At 40.6% G+C, this 21,868-nt stretch overlaps 1 protein-coding gene across 5 annotated transcripts in view; it reads left to right on the top strand.

The window, feature by feature from the left end:
- The first annotated feature begins 234 nt into the window (after window positions 1-234).
- Window positions 235-21,868, top strand: part of TPD52L1 (TPD52 like 1) — a 49,202-nt gene continuing 27,568 nt past the window's right edge. Inside the window, exons 1-2 of one of the 5 annotated variants that reach the window (XM_069010847.1) lie at window positions 235-367; window positions 18,226-18,341. In XM_069010847.1, coding sequence (XP_068866948.1) covers window positions 349-367; window positions 18,226-18,341 — 135 coding nt within the window. In that variant the 5' untranslated portion in view covers window positions 235-348. Of the gene's footprint in view, window positions 368-16,051; window positions 16,111-16,142; window positions 16,242-17,392; window positions 17,413-18,225; window positions 18,342-21,868 lie in introns of those variants that run through there. The other 4 variants (XM_069010849.1, XM_069010850.1, XM_069010848.1 and 1 more) reach the window with 4 other exon arrangements.

Here is a 21,868-nt window from a genome sequence, read left to right as displayed (position 1 = left end):
GCGCTGAGGAACCCTTGGCGCTGAGGAACCCTTGGCGCTGAGGGGCTGGCCCGGGCCCGGGCCCGTGCGGCGGGAGAGCGGGCACGAGGCTCGGCCGTGGGGCGGCCCGGGCTGAGCGGCGCCGCCCGGACCTGGCCGCAAGGGGGCGCCGCGCGGCGGCGGCGGCGCGGGGGCGGGGGCGGGAGCGGCGGGGGGCGGCGGCGCGGCCCGGCCCCGACTGTCAGCGCCGCCCGAGCCGGGCTGCGAGCCGGGCTGCGAGCCGGGCTGCGAGCCGGGCTGCGAGCCGGGCTGCGAGCCGGGCTGCGAGCCGGGCTGCGAGCCGCACGGACGGCTGAGCCCCGCGCTGCCATGGAGCCGCAGGCACGCGGTGAGTCTCGGCGGGAACAGAGCCCTCCGGAGCGGCGCGGGGGTCCCGTCCCTGCCGCCGGGGGCTGCGCTCAGCCCTCGAGGAGGGCCGAGCCGGCGCGGGGACAGCGGGAATTGGGGCGGGGGGTGCCCGGGGCGGGGAGAGCCCGAGGGGAGCCGCGGCCCGGGGCGCGGGTAGGTGAGAGGTGCGCGGTGAGCGGTGCCCGTGAGCGGCTCCCCGTGGGCGCTGCCCGGCTCAGCTCGGGGAGAGCGGCATGACCCGGCCCGGCCCGGCCGGCGGGGTATCCTCGCCCTGCCCCCTGTCCTCCATCCCGAGCCGGGATCCCGTTGGCTTTCCTTATGGCTGGGATGTTGGCGGCCGCTTTCTCCTCCTGCTGGCTTTAGACATTTCGCGGTCAGGTAGCTGGCTGACAACTCTGTGTTAAGTTAGTCCCATAGGGGTTTGTTGGTTGGTTGAGGTATTTTTGTGTGTCCTGCCCCGCTGGCCGTCCCCCACCCCGGTCGGGCTCCAGCCGCTGCCTCCCGGGGACAAGCGGGACGGTGCGGGCCGGAGCCGGCATCGCCACCCCCGTCCTGGAGGTTGCCGGAGTGCGAGAGCCGCCTCCAGCAGCAGGGACCCTGGCACTCGGCTTCCAGCAGAGCTCTGGATCCATCGAGAGCCGCTTAAAATTGGATCCGCTAAAATATTTCTGCAGCTTTGCAAACGCGGCATTCATTCACTTAAAGTGAGCATTTTCTATTGCACCACTTATGGCTTACTTAGTTGTTCATACCTCTCTCTGGATAAAATTAATTGGCCTCCAAAGAACAGAAGAAACTTTTCACGCGAGTTATAAATGATGTTTGGGTCAACCGAAGAGATTTAGCATAGACAGGTCTTGCTCACCTTTATAATCTTGCTCTTGTTTTCTAAAGAATCTCATGGCTTCGTCACACAGGACTAAGCACGTGGTACAAACATTTCTGCAAAATCAGACTGTTTACAAAGCATTTTATGTCATCTATAAAACAGGGAGATGAAATAAGCAAGAGACATATGCTCATAGAAACTAACTGAAAAAACAGGCTTCCAGGATAGTTAAAATCTGCCTTAAACAAATACACTTAAAAGAGGCAATGCTGTCTGCAAATACGTTTGTATGTAAAGGAATACAGTGGGAAATTTGAGTTCATGATGCTTGTGAATGAGAGCCTTTCTGGCAAGCGTTGTGTATGTGCTGTCCCAATGGATGCATGGCTGAAGCTGCCTGGCAAAATAATTTTTTTTAAAAAAAATTTTAAAAAATTTAAAATAATTTAAAAAAATTTTTAAAACCCCAAGAACTGATTTGTGGCTCAGTTCTTGGGGTATTTTTAAAGTTAGTGTTAAGACTACAGCATCAGGCTGTTATTTAAACTACTTTCTGGAATACATCTGTATAGGTACTGTGATGGGAGCTCCTGTTCTTTAAACAGGAACTTTGCATGATACAGAATTTTGATAATTTCCTGCTTTGTAGAACTGATGGAAAACAGTATTGGATTCTGATTAGCTGGATAGTGGTATATGTACATGTGAATCTTGTACCTTCTCTGACTAGTAAGGTGAGTAAATACATTCTCAGTATGTGTTAAAAATTTAGGTCAATAAATGTGTTTTGCTAATGTATTTGGATCAGGAACTTTGTTACTTCCCCAGATCTTGAATAAATTCTTCTTCTGGATGAGTATCTATTGGCTAGTGAGAGCATGTAAAATTTTACCTGTACTCAATTCTTTAGTCGCTTTTTTCTTCAGTTTTTCACCTGTGTGTTTTATTTCTACAGTCTCTCCGAACAGTGTCCCATTACTAAAAATAATTTTAAAAAAAGTATTGCTTTGATAAATTAGCAGTACAATCCAGGATTTTTGTGGAAGGTATTTGCATGCCAGCAAAGCTTTGTTTTTACCCTCCCTTTCCTTCTAGACTTCATTTAGTGCATGCTACTGCAGTTATGGAGCCTTGCTGGCAAAAAGAATTCAACCTATATGTGTCTAATGCTGTCAAATTCAACTAAGTACATCCAAGCACTGGCCAGAAATCTGAAGTTTTCAATCCCACTTACACGTTTTGCAGAGCACGGTTACAGCAGAGTTTGCTAACAACACAGTAACAATTTTCTTGAAAGACTGCTCTACTTCCAATATCTCCTTAAGCAGCAGGAGAAATGTATATACATTTGAATGAATTTATTAATTGCTTCTAAAAAACTTTCAGATGCCCACAGAGAAAGGAATCCTGAATGGTATGTTCCAGTGTGCTCTGCTGGGGTATTGTATTCCAGCTGAAAAGACGGAGTAAAAGCTATGCATTTAAAAGCGCTGTTGAATTTCTCATGTTGAACACTTTAAAAGATTTTCTTCAAAAAGACTTTTCTACATAATTGTGTTTGTGCCATTTTATATTGTCCTTAAGGCATGCTATGCCTGAGTAGTACAATTTCATGTTCAAGAAATACATGCAAGTATAAAGCACAGATTTCTTCAGAGCAGGAAAATAATTTTATTTTTACACAGCAGCATGAGTCAACTCTATAAATCTTAATGCAACTGTGGGCAAAAGAAAAATATTATGTGTAAGTGTATCAAGGTAGAGGTCACAGCTAAACACCACGAGTTTCTGGGTGGTTCAAGGCACAATATAATATCTGTCCATGCCCCAAAGACTGTGAAAATTAAATGCTCTGATATTTACTTTAAGAGAGTTTACTTTAAAGTAGAGAGAGTTCATGGACTGAAAAGGAATTACCATTATACTTAAACATATTGAATATATCTGGCAGCATTCATGTGAATGAACTAGATGAGAGAGTCAAGCAGACAGAGGGTAATAGTAATTAATGTTAAAATTATTTTCTAAAGAAATAACCATATGTTCCATGTAAACAAATCCATATGTGTAATAAAAATAATAAATTTTACTTTACATAAATTTTATCTTTAAGCCTGTGAGTGCTTTTCTCTTTGATTACTTTTTGCTCTTAATGGAAGAGCTGATCCAGGAACACACCAGCTATACTTGTACAAGGTGCTGAAAATTTCATAAGAGCGTATTTGTTTTCCTTCCTATGGCTGTCAGTCATTTCTCAAGTGAAAAGTCTGGAAATCTGAAGAACAGTGTCTCTTTTTGAAAGAGAATAAGATCAGAACTTTGTATTTGCCTCTCATCATACTCATTCTACTCCAGTTCCAGATTAAGTGACTATCCTGTGTAGTCCTGCTTTTCAGTTTAAAACTGTGAATGTCCTGTAATAATGACAGATGGATGTCTTACTCTGTCTCTCATCTGAGAATGCCATGTGACTTTTTAACACTGGAGCTTTGCTCAAAATACATTTCTCTCCTTTTGCAGTAATTCTCCATTTCTTCATACATCCAGATATAATTGTACCTTCTTTCCCTGTCACATCTTCTCTTGATTCTTACTCTGATAAAAAAGCTTTGATGTGCAGCTTTCTGCTCCCTTTTACCTACACAGGTAGCTCAACCAGCTGCTTGCACTCCTGGCCTCCAAAAGGGTTTTTGAGGCATTTCCCTGTCCTAGAAATTCTTCTTAGAGCTGTTGCTGATGTTCTGCATCCTCAGCCAGTTGTTCATTGTAGCCACAATAGCTTGCGGTAGCTACACTCACCCCGGTCAGGTATTGTGGTGAGAGCTGGGGTTAGTTCAGATGTTGGATGACTCCTTCTCGAGGCCTGTGTCTCACAGGCTTGCAGAACCTCACTTCCTCCTTCTGCTGCATGCAGCTGGCACACTCCTTCTGGGATCCTCAAGCCAGCTGCATCTGCCCTGTGATGTTACAGAGCAGAGGGGCAGCACCTTGGCATGTGCCATTAGACTGGAGCTTGTGATCAGAGGAATATCGTTGGAAGTCACAACATTAGCCCAGTGCCCTTTCCCTGCCACAGTGGCACCTTCCATCTCAGAGTCAGGTGGTCTCAGGTCTCCATGGTGAGAGGCAGTGGTGAGGAAGACTTATGTTACCTGTGATATGGTGTACGAGACTTGCCAAAATGGCATTGGCAGCTCGGTCAGCATTCTCTGTCCTTGCTAGCTACTCATGTGGTTACTAATCCAGACAGGAATCTGGATAGAATGAATCTTGCAGTGGGAAGGTGGGTATAGAGAACACATGGTGATGTTACCTCACTGCAGCAGCAGTGCTGTGGCCATCACACCAAAGCAGTGTCTTGCTGGAGAGGGCAGCATCTTCCTTACCTTTGTGTTTGAGGCTGGTGCTTTACCAAGGAGCACTGACTCTTTTGTTCTATGTTCACCTTTTCCCTAAGGACAGAGTAAAGCTGCTGGTTTGGAGCTGATAGAGTGTAATTGTTTTATGAGAAGTGCCCATCCACATGTGCTTTATGAGGCATCAGGATTCACTCTAGTTATCCAGGGGTTTGTGCTGTCTCTGTACCGCCTTCTGGAGCTCACCATTGCCCTGCTATGGAAAGCAGGAGAGAGGACTTTGCAAAGGGTCAGGAGGATATTGCAGTAATTGAACCAGCCAGTGATAACCTGCTTATTTCACTGCACGATGGAAGTTTCAGCTGCTGCGTTAATCAGACCACATGAAGAGGAGGTCAAGTGAAAAAGGCAGGGTTGTAATTTATAATAGGATTCTTAAATATTTAACAAGAGTGCACAAAGCTCGAAATAATAGCTCTTTCATGCTTTTTATACTACAAGGAGAGAAAATGCATGCGTGGAATGAGTTATTTGGTATATCAGATTTAAGCAAGTAAATGTCTGAAATCAAAAGCAGTGCTTCTCTTTCACACTTTTGAACCTGTACTGTTTTCAGCTTCATGACTCTTGTCACAGGTTGAAATTCAGCTTGCTGAGGCTGAGAAAATTTGAGTGGCGTCATTCTACACCTGAGAACTGAAAATAGCATACTGTGGGACTTGGAAATGAGATACAAAAGAGAGACCTCCTCTAAAATCTAGGGCCAGTCTTGCAAGGCTTTTTAACATCGACAGTTTTGCAGCCATGAGGATATAAAATGCAGAACATGCTAAAACAAAGACATCTAAGCCCAAATCATGTTTTTAAATTCTTGCTCTATTTTTTTCTCCTGTATCTTCTTATTTTGACAGGGCTGGTGGTATGAGTCCTACAAAGCAGTACAAGTATAATCTGAGTCTGCTCTCTGTTTCAAAAGTGCCCTAGTGGAAAGATGAGTTTGCTGATGCTGTCCTGATGTGCCTCGCTGACTAGTACAGTACAGAAATGTGTGGAACTTTGAGGTGCTTTGCTTAGGCCATGTGCTGCTTGAAGGATGTGACACAACCTTGGCCAAAGATTGCAGGAGGTTTGAAGAAATGTTGCCATATTTAGAAGTTTATGTATCAATTGGTAGCTTGTTTCAATGCAATCCTGGAATTCGTATTTAGAAAGAATGTACTCAGCCTTTGATTCAAAAAGTGTTTTCAGGGTAAAATTAATTATTTCTTTTTAATTAGAAAATAACTCTTGAGGTAATAGATAAATATGAGATCTCGGCAGGCTAGTTTTATCTGATTTTATTTGTATGTCATAGAAATGCACAGTTGCAATGGCAAATTTTATATATTTAGCATGCTGCAGTCATATCACTGCTGTCTAAACTGGGCCTTTTGGCTGCTCCATGCTTTTAACCCATCTTGTGTGAGAAATGGTGAGAGAGGACTGGCAAATACAGATTTTAGTATCAGACGTCACAGTGACCTTCTTCAAAACCCAGAGCATATTGGTGGATTTGTTTGATTCTTTATGACAGAGGTAATATTACTTGGCCATCTTTGAGGTCTGTAGATTAAAATCATATCTAACTAGGCTATCATCATTCCACTTCTACATCCATGATGTGGTTCAGTGTTGCAGGTAACTGTAAAAGACATATTTAGCAAGTGCTTGTATTGTACTTTAACAGTGAATCTCCCTTTTCTTTCTCTTGTGCTGTCTCTCATTCCCTTTTTCACTTCGTACAAACAAACAGAACAGCATCAGTGAGGATCTTGTTGCAAATGTTCTTATCAGAAAGTGTACAACAGGTGCAAGAATACCACAATTATGAAGTGGTACTTCCTGAAGTGCCATCCCACCATGATGATAAAGGTCTTACAGTGTCTTCAATTTTCCCTCTCCCGCTCGGGTACATTTTACCTTTTCTGTGCTGGTAGGATTTAAAATCTCTAGATAATTAAAAGGGCTTCTAAATGGCTGCTCTTGTTAATTAATGACTTCTGTGTAAGATTTCTTGAACTTCTTGATTCTTTGTTACTTATTCCAGCAAATTGTTATTGTGTTTATATTAATGTCATGGGTTAACAGCATGATAAAGTGAAGGATCCACAACATAATAAAGTGAAGGATCCACTACTGGATCCCCAAGCAGACAAGAAAGACTCCACTGCAAATAGCTTTAGAAAGTACTAGGAATTTCTTGTATTCTCTTCAAATTATCTGTCATGTTTTCTTATGTAAGGTGGTTGTTCAAAGATACCTCATGCTTGTAGCTAAAATCCCAGGCTTTTACAGCAGCCAAATAATAATACAACAGTAAAATTTATAAAGATAGGTTTACAGAGAAAAGGAAAAGTCAAGGTTATGTGTGCGTATCTGATGGCCAGATAATATAGCTTCTCCCATTTAGTCTGCTGTCCAGCTAATGGACTTTCAGATACTTAGGAGCTGTGTAGTCAGGAATCCAGTTCTTGGATAATTATTTTACATCTTTGCATTTCTAGTCACTGAAGGAGATTCCAGGGAGCTCAGAGAAGCAGGTTGGGGGTATAAAGAACTGAAGGAAGTCTAATGTCTTGTGTCATTTCCAGAAATGGAAGGCACTGCTATGTCTTGAGCAGTCAGTTCCTTCTGAAGCAAGGAGGGCTGTCAGGAAGAATGCTTACTTCTGGGTTTTTTTGTTGGTCTTCTGGGGTCTGGTTTATGTGAAGTTGTCCTGCTATCCCCACTAATATATTCTAGCCTGCAATTATCCTTGCTGTCCACCAAGAACATAATGAAAGTGCACAGGAGCTCTAGTGGTGCTGTAGGCAGAGAGAGACCTAAAGCTACACTCGGAAAACATTTTTGATATTCATACAAGTGTGAAGTGCCTACAGATATGGTGTTGATTTTCCCAGTGAAACATGTTTGCACAAAATGTTTACGTAGCAGGCAGCACAGTTTATTTTCATGTGCTTTCTTGCTGAAAGGGCTACTTTTGTTTGTTGATCAATGAAGTTGTTAGGACCAGATCCTCTCCAATCTATTTCTTTCTCTATTTTGAACTATTCTTTCTGTTTTTTCTTTGCATTTATACAGTCTGATTTCTCTCTGGGTTTTGCATTAACTTGTGAAACACCCTTCCTCTTTAGCCATCCAAATACATAAATTGTCTCTCTTCAGTACCTGTGCCATGCTTTCAAATTTTATTTAGTAATTGCCCAATAAAGTTACTAACACATAAATTGTAAGTAAAGCATGGAAAGCATATTTTAAAACTACATATGGTATGAATTTAAAAGGTTGCATGATTTATATTCTGTAAATATTTATAAATGGTAGCTGAAGGGAGGTAATGCTTTCTGTTTTTGCTTCTTCAGTAAGGAGTTAGATTTTTCTGTGTTTACCTGTTTGTTCAATTGTCTTTTCACCAGCTTCCTCACCAGGAAATTGCCTTGCCACCTGGGTGGGACTAAGGGGATGCAGGTTTGTGGTTACAAAAAGCTTGCTCATAACCCTGTACAAGTTTTTAAATACTTCTGCATGGTTTCCTTGGAGTAACTGTTTTCATTGTGCTCTTGGTGGATTTAGTAGTAACTTGTCAAGGTGATGTTATCGTAGGCATTTTAGGTGCTTATCTAATTCCTCTTTCTATATTTCTTACTTGAATTAAAATATTCTTAAATGCACAGAGTAGATTTCAGGTCACGCTAAGAGATTTTTAGAGGATGATGTGGAGCAAATGTGTCTAGATTGAAGATCTTCTGAAGGCCTTAGATACTTTATATTCTTTCTCTGGTGCATGCTGGGCTGGTGCATGCTAAATTTTCATTAAAAAGTGATCAGAGGTAGTAGTATTTAAACACATCCAGATTTTTCTTAGAGACGAGTAAAATGTATGTACATTACAGAGTTAGAGGGGCAATTATGCCAGGAACAGAAGATTATCTTGTGCTCAAAGTATTTTAGGTAGATAACAGCTATTAACTTATTATTGTGGGAGGAAGGAATCAAAGTCATAATCAGAGAGAATGATGTTTGCCATGTAATTATCTAACCAGTGCTGTGCACTATTATGTGCATATGAAGAACCAGTTAAGCCGTGTGCTCTTGTAAAAGAAAATCCTTCAGTCATGTAGTGGGACAGGTGGTTCAGAAGCTTTGATAGCAAAGAAAAGATGACGGTGAAGAAGGAGCAATTACTTGAATAGCCTGACTGACTTAAAAAAAAAAAAACAAACCTGCTGAATTATGTCATTCATACATTCATATAAAGTGAATTACAATGCAGACTTGAAGACTTAAGTAAGGTCTTTGCACAGCTAAATAACAGATATTATCAGGAAACTGGAAGTCAAATACTACAGGTGGAGGAAAAATGTGTTCTCTTGGTTCTAAATTGCTTCAAAAAACAGAGAAGCACAGGTAATCAGCAATATAGATGAAGCCTGCAGTAAGCCAAGGAATAAAGAAGAGTATGTAATGATAATAGTTTGTACCCATTTGGGAGAGGCTCAAAGACGGGACCAGATTTAGACCTAGAGCCAGAATTAGAAGGTTTCTCAGTTGTGTCCAGTTCTGCACAGAAATATGAAGCATGGGCATGTCCTGGAAAGGGAGCTGCAGTATTTTGGTCATAGTTATGTGCTGCATGTGAGATGGGGGATGGGTAAGAAGGATCGGGAGGGTAAAAAGAGAGAAGGATTTTAACGATTGAGTAGGGATGAAGATGTGAATGGAAGTTATTAGCAGAGATGCAAGCATTCAAATTCTAGTTTATTTCAGAAAAGTACATTGTGTTATGTCCATCTTGCAACAAGTTCCTCAACAAAATATTCTAACTTAAGGTAGTGGAAGAGTGAAGAGAAGACAAAGACTGTCTCGTGCTCATTTTCTAGACCTTCTTAAGGTACTGAGTTAAAATAGGCATTATTTCACACTGGATGATCTGTAAAGATTCTAGGTTGGAGGTTTGAATTATATTCTTGCCACTTGAATGTGGTCTAATGCAACCTCAGGGGCATAGCAACTCATGCCATGTGCTTAGCTAATCCCCTTCCTTCTCTTACGCATTGGCCTGCCACTGCCTGTGCCCACAACAGCTGTCATGGAAGCTCACCCTCTTTGGTTCAGGGCTGATCTTCTCAGCTGATCTTCAAGGAGAAAAAAGCCCACACTCTGCCTGTGGCAGCTACCATTTTGTGCTGGTATTTGAGGGTGAATCAGGGACCTCAAAGATTGAGACTGTATGGTGTAGCTGGAAGTGCCAGTCTCTGTCTCCTGGTCCAATAAATAGCCTCTCTTCCTGAAGCATGGTCTTTGTGTCACTAGGATGGCTGCATGGGGCGTGCCACCTGTTTCTACAGGAAATATACAGATAGCCAGGGCCCTAAACCCCAGGTGCCCCCACTCAGAGCCCCACTAAACAAACACATTTCTTTGTAATGGCATTTTACACAACACTGAGTGGGCAAAGCCATGAAGCTAATGATGCCAAAAATTCTGAAGGCCTTAACATGGAACTTAACATTAGGAGCAGAATAGAAAGTGCTTCATTTCACAGGATGCTGGCAAAAAAGCTTGTTGGAAAAACAAATGAAACTTGGAGCTAGACAGGCCCAGATAGATGGTGCTGTTCTGACTGAGAAGCATTTTGTGTGGCCTGTGTGCAGAGAATTACTGTCACACTAATTCCAAATTCCAGGTTTGTCAGAGCAACCCACAGCAGCAATACTTCCTGGCTGTAAGGCAGTGCATTCGCAGGAAGTGAAGTGGCACGCACGCGAGCTGCTTGTCGATATATTTGAAGTATATATTAAAGGAAATACCTATTCTTCAAAATATATTTGCAGTAGAGATATATTTCCTTTAAAAAATAGATTTTTTTTCATCTTGAATATCAGGCCAGTGCAACAGAATACCTGGCCATTGTCTCTATTAAAATGCATTGTTTTCAAACAATATTCATATAAATGAGCTTTATTTTTATTGGTTTTAAATAGGAATACCATTGTGTTGCAGGTAGATGCATCCAGGAGTAGGTCATGTTTATTTAGGGAAGACTAGTGAAGTTTCCAGTGTCATATGACACACAATTCCTGTCCCCCCGCCCCCCGCCCCCTGAAGGCAAAAGTGCACTGGTGCAAAGTAGCTAGTCTTAATTATGAAGGGATTAAGGGGTGAAGCAGGTGGTGGTTAAAAAATGGGGGGCTGGGAAGGAGGAGGACACAACACATAGGACATGTCTGCTCTGCTCTGAGAAGTGTGTTGATTCACTGCCTCGTCTTGGCGGCCGTGAGCTTTTACATCATGTAACATAAACAATTAAGAAAAACTCTGGGCAAAGGATCTGTTCCTTTCTCCCAGCTTAGGGAGTGATGTCAGCTCTGGGGCCTCCAACTTAAGAAAGACCGGGAGGGACATAGAGATAATGAGAGATCTGGATCCTCTCCTATGAAAACAGTTTAGGAGATTTAGTGTTGTTCAGCTTGGAGAAGAAAAGGCTTTGAGAAGACCTTACAGCACCCTCCAGTACCTGAAGGGTTCTACAAGAGAACTGGAGAGGGATCTGTCACAAGGGCATGTGACACTGTTGGGGCTGCCCGAGTCAGCACAGCATCCAGCTGCAGACGTCCTTGGCTTCTGCTGCTGCAGGCAGGAGTCAGCTGCAGCAAGGAGGGAAAGCTGCCTCCTTCGCAAGGAGCGAGCCCCAAACAAAGGTGGTGTAAAAGCGTCGGCAGAGGCAAAGGATGAGAGAGGGCTCTCTGTGTAGATTCCAGCTGGTTTCCTGCCGGTGGAGGGTCCAGGAACAAAGGACTGAAAGAGAACAGGCTATTTTATATGGAGGTGGAACAAAGGGAAACAACCAATGGGGATCGACTGAGGAGGAGGAGATAACAGAGGAATATACAATTGGGATAACTTAAGGGAGGGAATTATATGAGTAGACCAATGGGGCGTCGAAGAAGGGAGAACTTTCCAGAACTAATGCATAAGTAACTAGGGGAAAAACATAAACATGAGTTATACATAAAACTGGGTGGACAATTCCTGCACCAATAAACTTAAAACATGTAAACTAAGAACTACTAGGAATGTGACAACTCGCCATAACCCAGGGGTGGGAATCAGACCTCTGTGTTCTGGAGGCCTCTGCACTGGTTGTCTGAATGCTCTGCTGCAGTGGCCACTGCCACATGCACTGCAACAGGCATGTAGTGGCAGGACAAGGGGAAATGGCTTTAAACTGACAGAGAGTAGGTTTAGATCAAATACTAGGAAGAAACCATTTACAGTGAGAGTGCTGAGACAAAGGAACAGGTTGCCCAGAGAAGTTGTGGATGCCCCATCCTTGGAAGTGCTCAAGGCCAGCTTGGATGAGGCTTTGAGCAACCTGGTCTAATGGAAGGTGTCCCTGCCACGGCAGGGTGGTTGGAACTAGGTGATCTTTTAAGTCCTTTCCAGCTCAAACTATTCTGTGATATTTTGTTGCTAATTTATAATTATGCTGCCTAAAAAGCTTAGTCACAGATTATGGATGTTTTGTGCCAAACAGTATGCAAAAAGGCAGTCCTGCTCCTTTAAAACTCTGATCTTTACTCTCCCAGTATGAGAGACTGATCATAGAGGAGAAAGATAATTTGTCCCTTTTCTCCCAGCATTCCTGAATGTGTACTTCGGTATATGTAACAATGTAGACATTTATTCTGTATTAAAGCAATGGGAGTAATGAATTTGAGCCTGAAGAGAATAAAGAATCTATCATGTACCCATTTATAATTGTCTTCTGTGTATTTTCCCTAGTACATTTACAGGACCAAAAGTGACACATTTGCCTTACATGTTGAAATAGCTGAATGACGGTATGGGGAAAGCAAGCAACCTGCTGGCTGCAGCAGGCTTTTGCTCATTTTTAAATTACACTTTTAAAGATCTTGTTAGTTCTGTGTTTTGTAATCTGAAGGACACATGAAGAATTTATTTTGTAATTAAAAATACATAATTTTATTACTTCTTACAGTGCAGATACATTGTTGGAAGTTAATTGAGGAGGCTTGTGAGTTTAATTATACTGCAGTTAGATTGCTATCTAATTATATTCTTTTGCACCTGGCTTTAGAAAAGTACAATAAACTGATTCATTCTTAGGAGAGAAAGGTTATTAAATCCTGCCATTAAGTTTCAGTGGTTTTGATTCAGTGAAGCAGATGCGTGATCTTAATTATACAATTCATGGGATTGCCGTCACTTCTACCAGCTGAGGATGGGACCCCAGGTGCCTCTCTACTGGGAGATGAGAAAAATGTACTTTCATGTATTTTTATTATGAAAGGGTGGATTTAAGAAATGTGACTGACAACTTCCGCCTCTGACTGCCAGCATTTCCATGTCATAGCTCTTATCTTACCCTACACTGCTTTTTCTCTAGTTTGATTATATATGCATTATTCTTTCATTTGTTTTATGCTGTGTGTTACAGTTTCTGGAGTACCTTGTTTGCAGAGAACAAGCCCCTTTTGTGATGTAGTGTCATCTGCTTTCTCATTCCCTATTTTTCCATTGTGACTTCATCTTTTTCCTTTTTTTCCCTGTTCTTCCTAAAGAAAGAGATGACAACTCCTCGACTTGAGGCTTTTTTTCTTACCACTAACCTCACAGAAAGTTGTGCAAGAATGATCAATAGAAAGCACAGAAAGTGGTACAGTGCTGTCATTACTTTCAGTTTGACATAATAGAAGGAACGTTCTACTGTGTTTAAGCTGTAACATTTCACAGCAGTTGCTTTGTTTTTCCATAGCTACAGCTTGAAAATGTTACCCTTGTCTTATCCAGGCATTCAGGATTATTATTCTATACAAAGAGAGCTTGCTATTGGGTAAAATGTGTAAGATCATCCCTGCATTCCTGGACATTTCAGATAATTATTTTGCTTGGAAGATCAGTTCCCAGGTTGAAATCTTAGGTTGAAGTAAGTAATATGTATTTTTTTTTTTACTGTTATTGCTATTCTCACTTTTATCCACTGTGTTTCCATCTTTGGGATGATTATCAAGCTCTTTATCAATGTGTATGGCTTCTTGGTGCAGTGGTCAAGCTGTTGAGTCTCTTTTCTGCCAGTTTTTTGTGTGTAGATTGTCTCTTTTCACTGGTATAGATTGGCAGTTGTGTCAGGGTTTCTGGGGGAAAAATAAGGTAGAGATATCCTCAAGGTATGATTAATTTCTTCTTACTATACTAAAACAGAGAAAAGAATCACAGTACTGTGATTACTGGCTGTTATCCAGGAGCTTCAAATGAAAGCATTCTTTGTTTGGAAACCTGCCAATCTATCTCATAACTATGAGATAGTTATAACTATATAACTATGATTTTTTTAGTGCTTGGTTTGCAAGGGTTAAGAGATGGAAGGGAAAGCCTTAATAAAGTCAGTAATAAGCTGCTCCAGGATGACCAGTAGGGACACCTACTCCGAGATTTTAGACTACATCCTAGAGCTCTTGAACACTCAAAAGCTGTATTCCCTCCCTTTCCTTGACACTACCCCCAACCCAAAGCTCAGTAGAGAGGGAATGAAGACACTTGCCTATCCATCTCTCTCTTCCAAGGAGCATACTCAGAGCAAGGAGACTGAGCCCACATGGTTGCAGAAAGTAGAATCTACATTTTTCTGTAGTGCTTACATTTTTGATCTACATCACCTGTGCATCTTGAATTTTTCCTTCTCTGAACCAAGGTGAAACCAGCCTGTGAGTTTGTTTTTCAATCATAACTTCAAAATCAACCTTATATTCTGAGTCCTGTAGGAGAATGTCAGGCTGTAAAGTAATTGTTAGGCTCAAGCCTAAGCAAGTTCAAGACAAGTTTAGACTTGTCCACAGTTAGAACCAGACACAGAAGGGAAGATCTTCCTTCAGTAGTTTGTTTTCTAGGTGGATTAAATGGTAACATTTTCCTATTTTGATCTTCCCGTAATAACTTTGTAGTGGAAAAAATGGTATGGAAATCCTTGCAACTTCTGATAGCTTTTTCTGATCAATTTAGTTATTTAGTACATGCTTCTGGTCTCCCTTCTCCCCCCCTAATCTCTATATCTGGCATTAAGACTACATTTTAAAGAAGATCAAAGACACTAATGCAGTGTCTGGACAGTTCCTTTGTTCTACTTACCATGTCATCCCTTTGAAGATTTAATTGCAATTTAAATTTGTAAACAAGTGTTTTCCAGATTTAAATAAGGAACTCTAATGACATAGCAAAGGAAGCTGTAACAAGTCATTTTGCATACTAGAAGGGTTATGTAATTTGTTTTCTCACTATTTGATGTGAATGCTAGATAATAAGGTAGATATGGTATTTTTAATTGGTTGGAAAACAAAAAAGCAGAGCTGTAAAAGCACTTCAATTCTTAAATGTTTTGTTAAACAAAGGATCATCTATATATTTCCCTGAATGAATATTAGAAAATATACACAAACAGAAATTTGATGTTCTTGAATTTTGCTGTCATTAGGGTTAATATAGTATGAGCTTTTCATTCATGTTGTTTGTCTTCTGGGGGTCTTGGAGTTGCTTTTCTTTTTTAAACAGTCAATATACAAAAATAGTCTGATACATACTACTCTAGAAGATGGGTCTGAGATAAATACAGAGCAAATACATTAAAAAGCACTAATTGAAACATCTTTGTGTAGTTAATCTTTCGATACTTGAGTAAGTCTAAAAATCTGTCATGGATTTTATCACTGTATTATTTGGTTATTTTAAATTTGCAGAATAGTTACAGATCCTCTAGATTCTAAGTGGCTTATTTAATTTGTCATCCCTACAATTCTACTGGCAAACATATGCGCAGGTATTGATCAATGCTGAAACAGTTGCATTAAATCAGATTTAACAGCCGACTGTAGAATTAGGGTCACCAGTGTTAGCCACAGCTACCATGAACTTTGGGAGGAAACTCAAAAATGCCCATTTCAGCACACTGGAACTCCTTTTATGGTTGTTGTATTATCTTGTTGTATGAATCTTTCAGAACACAATAAATGTGTTCCCCCAGCTATCCACCTCCTACTTCTTTCTATATAAATCTCCTAATACAAAGAGTTTTCTGCTTATTTGTTTTAACTTGGATCCTTCTGTATGACTTGCAGTTCCTAATTACTGATAATCCCATATTTTTTATGTTTCATTCATATTTTATCTAATTATATGTGACAGTAAGTACTAAAACTTTCTTTAAAGCAGAAGCCAAACTGCTTTTTGCACTGATTCAAACCTAATATATTATTTCCCACACTTTATGGGGGCAGGATTTTTTTTGTTATTTTGAAGTAACGTATGTCTAGAGAATTACTAGTTTGCCTGTTTGTGGAGGATAAATGAGTTACACATGAGTATATTATTAGTGTAATTTCCTGTAGCAACAGGAGGTTGTATGAGACCATAGGACCTGCAGTCTTGTCTTCAGCAATCCCACACCACAAGAAGAGGGGCTGTCTGGAAGAGATAATGAGGGAGGTGGGCTGGGTCTTGTATCTGTCTCTGGGCAGAGTCCTGTGACAGCATATCCCAGAGCTCACTGTTGATCGATTGCTTAAGCTCTGGTTTGAGCGTCATTGCAAATGGAAGAAGTGGTGAGATGGGGATAGGTAATGCGGACTCCTTAGCTGACCATGGAGGAGGAAGGAGGGGAAGTTCAAGGAACAGGTTCTAAGACAGCTTCCGCTCCATTGATGCCTCGTGTGGTTTTTTGGTGTTTTTTTTTTTTAGTGTAATAGAATTTCTGGGCAGGCACAGCAACTGAAATTAAATTCAGGAAAAACAGAATTAACTTAATCTGTGTAAGGCATAGCAGGAGAAGAAAACAGATGTTAATAAGTGGTAGTGCCCAGGCTCTATCCTCATGCCTTACCTGTTCGTGGCCTGCTTAAATGAAACTTGGAAAACCAGTGCTTTAGATGAATATGTGGAGGTCCTGTACTGCTGTTCCTGCATCCATGAAAAAAGAGACTGCTTTCAAGACTGTGCAGACTAAGTTTAGCTTGAGTCCCATAGCAACACTATTAATCCTCAAACAAATACCAAATAACAATTGTGTTTAGAGATGTAGGGGTGTTAATAAAGGTGATTTGGGAGTGTTCCTACTGAATAAATATGCTTTTCTTTTGTTGTGAATTCAGCAATCTGGGTTTTCCTGGCTAGCTGCTTTTTGGGTAATAGCTAAGATATCAACTACTTCTATATGCTTTCATGTTTTTAAAAGGTTTTGTGCTTGAGGGTGGTGATCTATTTCTGCATTTGGTGCCAGGCAGGGGTTCAGCACCTGTGTTGCTGCTTTTTGTCTTCCTACTCAGGGAGGATTGTAATTAACAAGGCTGAGTTCACTCCATTGTATTCTGCAGTGAAGTTGATGGGATGAATCGAATCAGTTCTGTTCTGTTAAATAGAAGGAATTCCAGGTACACTGGGGGACTCTAGGTGAAGGAAATGGCAGAAGGTTGAGGGAATTTAGTTTTCTGCATGAAAATGTAAAGTACTTAATTTCAACAGACTTGTTCTTGTAACCTCTATTCTTTAATGCCAAAATTTAACTAAGTTGTATTTTAATCTCTGTATAATAGAGTACACAGGCCTCTGTGGAGCTAGGAAAGAAATTGTTCCTTTCCATATTAAGCAGTGTACAGGTGTCAGGAGTCAGCAGAGATGGCTGATTACCCTGCTAGGCAACTGAAATAAAGGGAAAAGTGCTCTCCCAGGTGTAACCTGGAGGAGATTTTTCTTCCACAACAGGAGATCTAGAATTTTAAAACGAGTTCCAAAGTAACAATAATGTTTTCTGTTACCTCATGGTTTGCATTGTTTTAGTGGCTGGAGCCCCAGCAATCTTCTCTTCACTGAATTACTGGGATAGGAAATATTTTGTTTCATCAGTACCTATTATGCCAGGCAGGCCCAGGTCTTGCAAACATTTATGTATGCACTTATCTTGCATATTACACATACTCACCCTGGTTTTGGGCATGCAGAAGAAGAAAGTAACTGGAGGTCCAGTGTATTTGTCCCCTCTTCACAGGTTTAGATTGAGCAGTCAAGGAATGCTTCTCACTAACATTCAGAAAATTTGAACAATAGGTGTGGCATTTGCTTCTGCAAACTGTGTGCATCTGTAAGGTTTCAAATTGCTCCAATTGGAGGTACTTTTAAAGAAAACTTGGCTCAGTAATATACTTCCTTTATTATTCAGTGTACTATTGCTACTCTTCACATCAGTGATCCACATTAGTTAGCTTTCTTATTTAGAAGAAAAAGCTTTTTTTCTTCTGTATTGTTAGAAGGAAGAAAATGCCTTATCAGGGATTAGTAGGGTCCAAGGTGGTTGATTGCTGGAAATGAGTGGTGCTTACACATATTAAACTGCTTCTGTGCAGACATTATCCTCTGATACTTCCAATAGCTTTTCAGAAGCAAAGAGGAACAGAATGCAAATGATTGTAGAAGGAAAAGGTTGTTTTTTCTTGTTTTTTTTTTCTTTTCCTAGTGGGTGAATATTATATCATTCTTAGATTTTAGGGGAGGCCAGTACCATAACTGAAATAATTAATAATGGTTGTCTTGACCTTTTAACTTTTTAAGGCCTGTTGGAAACTCAGTCACTGCATGAAGCAGATGAAGATGTGGTCACTGATGTTGATTTCAGCAATATGATTTCTGAAGAAGAAAAAGAAGAGTTAAAGATTGAGCTAGCCAAGGTAATGAATTTGAATTTCTGTGAATGTTACTGTTTCTACTTCAGTAAACTGGAAGCTATTAATTGTAGGATGAAGTATACATCATAAAGGTATGCCCTTCCTTTTTGGTAAAACTATTCTAGGCTACAATCATGTAAAGAAATTAATTTTCTTGTATTTATTTTTCAAAGGTTAAATATCTTCTACTTGATAGTTGTACAGTGAAAGTCAAATTCATCTTCCCGTCTTAGTCAAGACATGTCTTTATTTATAAATGTTCCTTGAAAAAGAGTGAAAGGTGTTCTCATTAGATCTGTGGTATTGTTGTTACAGTGGTTGTGCCACCTGATAGAAAAGATTCTTTTTGTGGTGGTCAGAGGAAAAGGTAGTGATGATGGTTACAGAGGAGACTGATGACAACAGGCACAGTAATTTTATCTCATTTTTGTTTCCTTTGGCACTGATATGTTTTGAGAAGGTAGTATTTTTTCAGGAATTTGGAACTCAGGACACTGTGAAGAGGCTTAAAAATAATAAGGAGATGGGAGGACAAAGGTGTGAACCATGTGATCTCTTTATTAGAAAAATTAAAGAGATTGTCTAGATTTGGTCTACAATCTAGACAATAGTTTTAATTACTAGTGCTGAATACCACAGAAAAAGAAGTGAAATTCCGAAATGGAAAATGAGAGAATGGGGAAAACTGGGGGTTTTTATTTTTAATATGAGTCAAATAACAAATCACAGCTGTATGAAGTTGAAGAGTTGGTTTTGCCTTAATTGGAATACTTAAATTGATATTAAGTTGTAGTACAAAGTAGTCTAAGAAGTAACATTTTTAATGACTCTCAAATAATTTACCTGCAGTGTGATTTAGGATTTTCAAGTGAAACAGAAGACTGTTTCTTCACTTTAGTATTTTATCAATGCTTGTGTTTCTGAGTTACTAGTTAATGTTTACTTCTTTGTTGATCCTGTCACATCTGTAAACAATCAGGAGGAAGCTGAAAATTTACATGTTTGGTTTATCACATCAGTTGGGAGTTGGCATATTCATTACTGGCTTTTCATCAGGACTGGGCACACACTGAAACACAGAAGGTTCCCCCTGAACATAAGGAAGCATGTTCTTAATGTGTGTGTGACTGAGCACTGTACTCCAAGACATTTTGGAGTCTCCATCCTTAGGCAGGGATTGAACCGGATGTCCTTCAGTGGTCCCTTCCAGCCTCAGGCATTCTGTGATTCTCTTCTCTTGTGAAGGGGACTTGACAGGCAGATAGAGACAAGGAAGGAAAAAAGCCAGAACTTCCTGCAATCATCTGAGAATGATATGCCTCTCTCAGCAGAATTAATCTCAGATGTTTCTGGGTGTCCTTTCTGCTTACTGATTGCCAGAGGAGAAAGAGTTCTCAGTCGCTCATGCTGTGGACATGCTTTAATTCATGTACTAACATTCAAGTGAGAGATTGCCTGTCAAGTATTATGATCTTGACTGACCTAGGAATTATTTTCTGACTTCCTCACAGCAGTTTACTGGCATACAGCTGATGCCTAAAAACAAAATAAAACTGATAATTATACTAAGAAAGGTTTGGAAAACTTGAATTTAGAGTGAAAAAAGTCTAAAGTTAAATGAGGCTTATCTTAGAAAAGTCTGCAAAAAATGTGTGACCTTGCCTCCTTCAGAAAGAAAAATTTGATAATGTGGTAACTGGGTAATGTTTCCTTTTGAAAAGCTGTTAGTCTTTACTTACAAGCCCTTTCTGCTCCACCAATGATAGTTTTGTTTTCTTCCATATCCTTATGTGCTACATAATACCTGTTTGAGCCTGTAGGAACAAGCACCTCTCTTATTGTTGTGAGAGGTAAAAATCATCCTTAATTCTGCTATCAGTAGTTGATATAATGGGGATCTCTTTGTGAGCACCTGTTATGCATTTATTTAAGCAGAAAATATATGTTCCATCTCTGTGTGGTGTATCTAATGTGTATATTCTTTGTTTTCTTCCACCTTCCCACTCTGACCTTAGGAGAGGAACAAGCACTGCTGGTTTTCTGGCAGAATTTTTTTTGTATCCTCTATTCCTATTCTCCTGCTAGTAATCTCTTTTTACTGGAGGCTTCTCAGAGCATGAACTTAACTCTGTTCTTGTATTTGTAGCCTAGCTAACACAGCAGGGCTCTGACTGCAATCAAGCCTTAGGATTTGTACAATGCAACTAAAATGAGTAACTCTTACAGAAACTTCTAACAGTCATTTGGATTTACAGAGAGGTCAGTCTGACTTTTCAGAATAATAGGAGAAAATAGTAGCCCAAAAGCTTTACATAAAGCCAGAAGATTGTTAGCAGAACAGATTCCCTTTCCCTCTGCCCCGCCACCTCCCTCACTGTGAGGAGCATTTTATAGTGACTCTTGAGTCATCCTGGGGGCTGAGATTTTGAGCTACCTTGCTCACTCCTGTCAGTTGTCCTTCCATTACACTCATGAAAGTAGTCATTTACTCCTTGGTGTCTTCCCCCTCCCACGCCTTCACAGAAGCAGCTATCTGGTTTGATCTAGCTGATGCACAGGTTCAGCAGTGTGTGTTACTGTTCATTGCCAGTTTGAGGAAAGATGCCAATACCTTTTGCTGCAAATTTACGGGAGCAGGGAACTCTGTCCCTGTATGATGTATCTGTATTCTTCTGACTCTGTTGCACTTTGAAAGAAGGGAAGCATGAGAACTAGAAGCTTGTATTTCTGCTGACTTAAGCTCTAGCTTTATAATGGAGTCTACATTTATAAAAGTGGACTTTTAAAAAATGCCTAAGCGGGTGATGCCTGACTTCCATGAGAGTTAGCTGTGTTACACGCTTAAATGCTTTTCAAGACTGTAAGTCCCCAATCCTTTCTACCTGCTTCAGAGTCTTCAGTCAGTGATATTTGAGTACTTGAGGGCGGCTTTGTATCTGTCATTATTTCAAAATGATGGAAGTTGAGGAGGATTTTGTCAATTCAAAACTGATTGCTATGTTATAAATAATAAATTACTTTTCTTTAGTCAAAAATGTTGCTCATACTTATGCCATTGAGCACATGGCTAATGCTTGCTTAGGCCTTCACAGCTTTAGATGTCTATTCAGTGGAACAGATGGAAATTAATTTTATTGGAAGCCCTGAAATTATGTATCCAACTACCTAGTGATCAGCCTAGTGCTGGCCCATAAGTGTCCTGGCATCAGTTTAAGTTAACTTCTTTAGCAGCGTTGAACAGGCAGTTGTGCACTAAGGGTGCTGTTGGTGGGAAACGACTAAAAGGAGCTCTGAACTGCTGCCTGAGGAATGCTGACTTGTGTGTTTTCTTTCTATAAGCATTTAACCAGATATCCTCTCGGAAGACAGACTCTTGACAGCTGCCTCTTGACAGTATTCCATTTGCAGGTTAGGAATATAATGGAGCATAAAGGACATGGGGAGGAGTAAAGCCATTTGGACTGTTGTGTATTTTACTGGTGAAGTGTTGGCATCACAGGCACTGGTGAATACTGATGCCTGCTTCACTC

Source organism: Aphelocoma coerulescens, chromosome 3 (assembly GCF_041296385.1).
Source record: "Aphelocoma coerulescens isolate FSJ_1873_10779 chromosome 3, UR_Acoe_1.0, whole genome shotgun sequence".
Taxonomy (NCBI): domain Eukaryota; kingdom Metazoa; phylum Chordata; class Aves; order Passeriformes; family Corvidae; genus Aphelocoma; species Aphelocoma coerulescens.
Note: the sequence above shows the minus strand (reverse complement) of the source record. Positions and strands in the feature narration are given on the sequence as shown.